General features: G+C 21.1%; 1 protein-coding gene across 1 annotated transcript; it reads right to left on the reverse strand.

Moving 5' to 3' along the window:
• Positions 1 to 5,721: 5,721 nt before the first annotated feature.
• OCT59_010277 (uncharacterized protein) lies at positions 5,722 to 7,383 on the reverse strand. Its single transcript, XM_025315202.2, has one exon. The coding sequence runs from the start codon at positions 7,159 to 7,161 to the stop codon at positions 5,947 to 5,949; it is 1,215 nt and encodes a 404-aa protein (XP_025183411.2). The 5' UTR covers positions 7,162 to 7,383; the 3' UTR covers positions 5,722 to 5,946.
• Between the last annotated feature and the right edge of the window lie 308 nt (positions 7,384 to 7,691).

Raw genomic sequence — 7,691 nt, forward strand, 5'->3', positions numbered from 1 at the left:
ATATGATATTAAAATTTCACTTTCTGTAACAAAAAAAAAAATTCTTAATATACAAATTTTTTTAAAAAATAAAAAATATTTACTATATGTATTTTTCTTTATTTTAAGTTTAGTAGTTATTTAAATATTAAAGATAATTTTAAATATCATTTTTAACTTATTTGATAAAACTTATTTTTTGAAATTTTTTATTAAATTATATGATATATTTAATTCTAGTCAGACTTAAATGATCAGCACATAAATATCCTTTTTTGAAATAAATTGAAAGTAAAATTTAAAAATATCACATATAAAATAAAATTTAAATTTACTATTAAATTAATTAATATAATATTAAATTTCATAAATTGAAAAGTAAAAAATTAGATACTATTTAATACTAATTAAGTATTAATTAAATAATAAATTGACAAATTCAAAATAGTAAAATCATATTTTTAGAAGTAATAAATAATGAAATATTAAGTAAAATGTAAAAATAAAAAAAGTAAAATATGTTTTTTGTATTTTATTTAATATTTTATTATCTATTACTTCTTCACCATTTAACTCGTTATAATAAGACAATTCTAATTAGAAATGCAATCTGATTAGCTAATCAAGTCATATGATTGTGTTAATTATTATTTTTAGATTGAATAATAATACTAAAATTTTCAAATATAAAAAAAAATTTTTTGTAAAACAGATATCATCCAACTCAATTACTTATATATAATCAGTTCAGATGACTTAACTGGATTATACCTTTAATTTTAATAAGTTATATTACATCTTTTTCTGATTATTGGATTAAAAATAGTAAACTGCTGTTTGATTGGTAATAAATTTTAGTAAAAATACTAGTTATTAATCAATTACCAATTAAATATTTGATTGGTATTTAATTAATACTTGATTTTTCACTTTTCAATCAAAATATTATATTTTTTAAAACCTTTTAAAAAAATCAAAAAGTAAAGTTATAATTTTATTAATATTTATTAAACTTTTTGCACTTTTTATTTATAAATAGTATTAAATACTAAGAAATTTAATTGAAATTAATAAATTAAACCTTTCTATATTGATGATTTTCAAATAAAAATACTTAAATGTAAAATTTTATCTAAAATTTAAAACTTTTAAATTAAAAGATAAAAAAATAATAAATAATATTTTAGTTCATTCTATTAATAATTTAGATTTATTAATAAATATCACAATTTACTATTTAATATTATAATATATTCACAATTGACTAATATTAATATTATTAATTTATTTAAAATTTGTATAATATTTAAATTAAGGTGAATTTATTTCTCACCTCAAGTAAAATTTAATATTTTCCATCTTCAAATTATAAATTGTTAAAAATATCAAAAATAGCATTTATAAGTCTAAAGATATTAACTATAATTCAAAAAAAATGCTACAGTATAACACAAAATTTATATATTGTAATTAATTAAGGCTATAAAAATTTTATAGTCATAATTCAAAATTTTTTAAAAAATAATTAAAGTTAACATCTTTATTTATAACTTTTCTTAAGGTATTAAAAGGATCCTGCTTATTATAAAATAGGTCACCCTTAGGTAGAACCCCGAATAATACTAATATAACTCATAAGTAAACTTTAAATACTGAAGTAAAAATATATTTTATGATATAACTCTGTTAATATTGAAGCTAGGAATTTGATTTTACTATTATTAGAATTCTCTCATCAAGACGAATCTAATGATATAAATTTTATTAAAATTGAATCACTGGTTGTATTAAAAATATGGGTATGTAGGATAACTAAATTTTAAAAATATTCCTGTAATACACTTTGAAAAATTTTAATATAAACTCTACGCAAATTCAAATATAAGTTGTATCAGTATTATTCAGAATCTTTTCTAGGTTTAAGGTAAAAATTATATATAAAATTCTTTGCAAATTCTACTATAAAAGAAAATTTTATGTTATATTATTATAATTTTTTTTCTTTTTAACTAATTAACCAATAGATTTTTTTTAAAAAAAAGTAAGGTAAAAACTATTAGTATAAAGTGAGATTTTAATTTTATCTAATGGAATTTACTAAATAATTTTGTACTATATATTTTCAAAAATTATAAATTATATTACTGAAGTTTAACATCACAATTATATGTATTAATTATTTTTTTATTTATTATATAATTTTTTTTATTCTATTATTAATATTAATAAAATATTATAATCCATATTGCAATATTTAATATTATAACATATACTTTACATATATTTTTATTAGTTTTTCAATTTTTTTTTATTTTGCAATATTTGTAGTATAAAAAAATAAAAAAGTACTAAATAAAATTTTTCTGTCCATTTTTAAAAATGCTGAATAATTCTATAGTTTTTATGAATATATACTATGATATCAATACTAATGGTGTAATTTAGTAAAGTTAATATTTTTTATATATTAAAATATTTATTTTTATTTTAAAAATAGAAGTAAATTTTTTTTTTATTTTTTGCTTACTTTTTACAGGACCCTGAAAATCTCTTATAGAACTTACAACTGACTTTTTGCCAAAAAAAACCCAATTTACTTTTTTTTTATTTTCCATTTTTTTGTGAAATTTAGGTCAATCTGCAAAAAAGTTACTACTGAGTTGTATATATAATGTCTAGGATCCTCTTTTTACTAATTTCATCTTTTTTAAATAACAATAATTATTTTATTGTTTTTTTATTATTAAAACAGTTTTTTATTTTTTTTTATTTTTCATATCATTTCTTTTATTTCTTTTTATTTTTATCATTAATTTTACTTTATTTCTTTTATATTTTTATATCACTTTTACTACTTTATTATTTTTTTTATTTTTTTTACATTTTTTATTATTATTTTTTTATCATCATTTTTGCTTTATTATCATTTATTCATTTTTTATATTTTTTCATTATAATTTTCACTTTTTCATTATCTATTTTATTCTTTTATGTTTTTCATTATTTATTTTCACTTTTTTATAAGGTTAATACTTCAACTGTTTTCAAAAAGTTACATAATTATAGCTATATAATAAACAAACTTAATATCTATTACAAATTCTCAATTCAGGTATCTGAATTTTATTCTGAAAAAAGAACTTGATTATATACCTTTCTTTATTACTAAATGAAAAAAATTGCTAAAGCTAACTGATAGTAATAGTTATTATATTAGCATTATAATGTACTTTTAATCAGAATTAAAAATCTAATAAAATACTGGTCAGCATTACATCATAATTTTATTACCAGTAATGTTATTTAACAATATTAAATTAAAGCAAAAATAAAAGAATAATAAAAAAGAAAATATTTTATTATTAAAACATCTTAATCTATTGTTTTTCTTATATATCTTCTTAAAGAAAATATATTTGCAAATGCTTTTGAAGTTAACATTGAAAATATTAAAAAGAAGAATATACAAACTTTTATTAAAATTAATGCAAAAGACATTAAATTATGAAAGGTAAAATTTCTAATAATTGCAAAGATTAACTGATAATATTTTATTATAAGATAAAGACAAATTTTTTGCAATAAGAAAGATTTTAAAATACTTTTCTAACCTATTCTTGATGAATATATTTATATTATTGTCAATTTGCCAGGCAAATATTATTATTTACTTAACATACATATCTTTATTTCTAGTCTAAAAGAAATACTGTCATGTATTTCATTATCAATTATATATTCTAATGATTATATTAAATTAAAAATATTACAAAGATTACTCCTTCATTATCACTTTTGTTTTCTTGTCATCATTTCACTTTTTTTTACATTTTTATCATCATTTTCACTCTTTTATTATTACTTTTACTTTTTTATTATTAATTACCTTTTGATTTTATTAAATTACTATCAAAAAAATATCTAAATAGTAAAGAGTAAATGTGAAAATTAATATATAATATAGTGTATATATATAAGTTTATTTTTATTTTATTTTTTTTTTTAATAATTTATATATGTTTTATTGATATGTAGTTTATATAATATATATAAGTTTATTAAATTATTTAATTATTTAATAGTTAATACTTACCGTATATAAGCGGATCATAGTATTCGAGTATCTTGCAAAAATCAGGATTTAACTCATCGCTTAAGTCTAAATAAAACCTAAAAATTCCTTTTTTATGAATATCTCATGATCGCATTGGTCCATTTTTTTTTATTTTCGAGCTTTCAATAAGAGCTATCAAACAAAAAAAATGGCTCAAATCTGATTACTAGATCACGAGATAATTATAAAATATCCTTCTGGATACTATATAATTCTATGAAATTTTTCAAGAGGAGTACTATACATAGGGGTGTACTACTGGGATACTATATATGATAATAATATAATATATTATATATGTATGTTGCATTACAATTTACTTAATTAAAATGAATATAAAAATATATATATATAGTAATGAGTTTTAGATATAATTTTTAACTTTAAAGGTTTTGAATAAGATTTTTAATATAAGAGAATTATCTAAAATCCTGTCTAAAACTTGTTCAAAACTGTCTAAAATTGTTTAAAATTGTTCAATTACCCAACACTACATGTATGGTATTAAAGGGTTTGAAAAATCTATATAAAAAACTATTATACTATAGTAATAGGAAAATTAGAAGAATTATTGAAAAAAAAAGAATAAATGTTTTTTAATGAATTTTTACAATTTAATAGCATTTTCACTTTTAATATAAAATATTTATTAGAAAAAAAAAAATTTTATTTATTTATATTATACTTTTTACTATATTATTTATAAATCATATGATATAGTAGCCAGTGAAATTTACTAAAGATGAGCATTAAAATGATATTAACATCTTAACATTAATGTTGACTTAAAAATCATTAAAATAAAATAATTTTTAAATTATTTTAATTAATATTTTTTCAAATATTTCAAATATAAAAAAAACTTTATTATAATCCTTTATAATTATTATAATTTAAATTTAATTTTAAATTTTAGTTCTTTTTATTAAAATTAAGAGTTAAAGCTAGGTTGTAATCAATATAGTAAAGAAACTTTGATATTAATTTTTTTAATAACTAACAAATAAAAAAAATGCCAAATTTTTTTTAATAAAATTAGTTTGATGTAAACTTTAATTTATAATTATTTGACCTTTTAATAAATTGCAATTTGAATGCTAAGTGTACTGAGATAATTACAAAAAACTATTTTTGCAAAAGAAAAGTAGATTTGAAATTTGAAAGCCATCCAATTCTCAAAAAAATAATTTTTGACAATTATCTCAATCTACCAATCCAATTTTAAATATTTTTTTTATTTATTTTGAAAAGAATATTGAAAACTACAAATTAGCTTAAAGGTTCATCAAAATCCAATCACTGGATTATGAGATAATGCTTTTAATTATTTCCCCCAATTTTTATATAATAATTTGCTCTGATTTTTAGGTAAATTATGAATTAATACTTTAATGCATTATCCTATTGATTACTATTTTTTGGCTAAACTATTAGCCAAATAGTAATCAATAGGGCATATGCCCGAATAATTAAATTTCTAAATTTTAAAAGAAAAAATTCTCTTGTAACGGTTGACCACTTTCCATTTTTCTATTTGTTTTTAATTATAGACATGAAGAAAATGAAGATTCGTATCAAAATCATGCGAAATTTATTCTTTAGGGTAATAGTGTGTCAATTAATTTATTGTAATATTGATTTTTAAACGAAAGTTTATTAAAAGTGAACCCTCGTGATCATAAATGTGTTAACTCTAAAATTTAATAGCTATCTTAAAAGAAACTTTTAATTCTAAATTTTTAATTTTCATAATCATCTAAAAATTAATAGGATGAAATTTTAATAAAATACATTATTCCAACTATAACTAAAAAAATTTTTTTTATATAACACCCTAACCCACGAAACTCAAACTAAATCCAACCAAGCTGATCAAAGAATTCCCAAAGTTTGCACGCTTTGTTTACGTCAAAATTAACTAAACGCTGCGCGTCTACCTTTTTAAATTTTAAATTGTCTTTTCGGGCCTTCCTCGCACCACGGAGGATCGCAAGTTTACCTCTTAAATATTGTAAAGGCTGCATCCTTAACTTGGAGCAGAGTTCCCGTTCCTCTTTATGAAGTCGATTTGCTCCTTCTAACCCTCTAATGTCAAGGGACGATGAACCCTTTTTCCACGTTATTTTGGGGCTTGTGAAGTTCATTGTTAAATGGTCAATGTCCAGATCATTGATCTGAACGATTAGTTCATCGAGCTCTAATATGAACGGATTTTCGTCCTTTTTTTCTACTTTTTTAACCTCTTTTAGGGTTTTAGACAATAGTTTTGGGTTTTTTTTATAGACTTCGTAAATATTAACCCGAATCACGTATCCATCTTCTGATGATGAGTCGGGCGCTCTTTGTGGATATGGTTGTTTTCTAAGCGACTTTCTATTATTGCGTTGATGTTGACTACATGCCTGTAAAACATTATTCGCCATTATCGGTTGATAATCATTGACCTTGGAATTTTCCTTTGCGGTATTGTAATCCAAGGTAGGTGCTGAAACGTTTATTAACGCGTTGTACATCACAGAACTCGCCTGCGCGTCGTTACTGGAAGGGGACAACAATTCCTGTTTGTTCACAAGAAACTTGTTCATGAGATTTGGTGCCGTGTTGAACATAAGGAGATTTTCTTGAGAACTATTCGTTATTGTCTCAACGTTTGCAAAGCTGTCCATAATCGGTGTTTGCAAATTTTGAGCATTGAAAATCATGGAACTCTCTTGCACATTGATTTGAGAAGTATTTATTACTGGCTGAACTTCTGCAAAATTATCCACAATCAATGATCGAAAATTTTGAGAATTACAAGCTTTTGATGTTCGCACATCATTCGGTGCAATTCTAATACTGGGAGAAACTCTGCTAGTCCTGGTTTCTTTAGTTGAGTAGACCTTTTCAAGAATTTGCTGAGGAGCTTCACATAATCTCCAGCGGTATCGTGAGGCTCGTGTGCTGCTAGTTCTGGTCTTGTTATTTTTATCATTACTAACCTTGTTAGCCGAAGTAACTATACCATTTCTATTCTTGTTGACCAAGGGAGAGATATTAGTTTTAGTCTTATTAACTAAAGGAGGCATTTCGAAAGTGGAGATTTAGTCTCAAATAAATATTCTTTTTTTCTTAATTATAAGGGGGGAATCTAAAACAGCTCATGAAAATTCGTAAATGAATAGTTTTTGTTTATGTAAGAAATTAGAGAGTAAACGAATAAAAAAAATGGTTATGAAGGAAATTAACCGAGATTTTTAAAAAAATATTTGTAAGAGATGTAATTTGTTGAGAGAAAAAATCAATCTTGCGGGGTAGATAACAGATGACATGTAGTTATACCCCTGAAAAATGAATTTATCATCATTCTCCCCTGATTAATTAGGAAATTCGATTAAATGATTCATTGCCAGATTTGACCATACATTGTTTATTTTATTTATTTTATTCGCAATTTCGCATTTTTAATGCATTTAAAACATATTTGTATGTAATTCGATCAAATGTTTAATTTCCGAAATAGATTGTATTAACCATGTTGAGTTATCTATTTCTATTTTTAAATTCATCCACGTGATTTGTATTTTGGCTAAAATCATGGGTAATTTTATTATATTTA

The sequence above is a fragment of the Rhizophagus irregularis genome, chromosome 18 (assembly GCF_026210795.1).
Source record: "Rhizophagus irregularis chromosome 18, complete sequence".
In the NCBI taxonomy this organism is placed as follows: domain Eukaryota; kingdom Fungi; phylum Glomeromycota; class Glomeromycetes; order Glomerales; family Glomeraceae; genus Rhizophagus; species Rhizophagus irregularis.

Bases quoted from the DNA above. Each gene is read 5' to 3' on its own strand.
- OCT59_010277 (XM_025315202.2), bottom strand. From the start codon at position 7,161: ATGCCTCCTTTAGTTAATAAGACTAAAACTAATATCTCTCCCTTGGTC.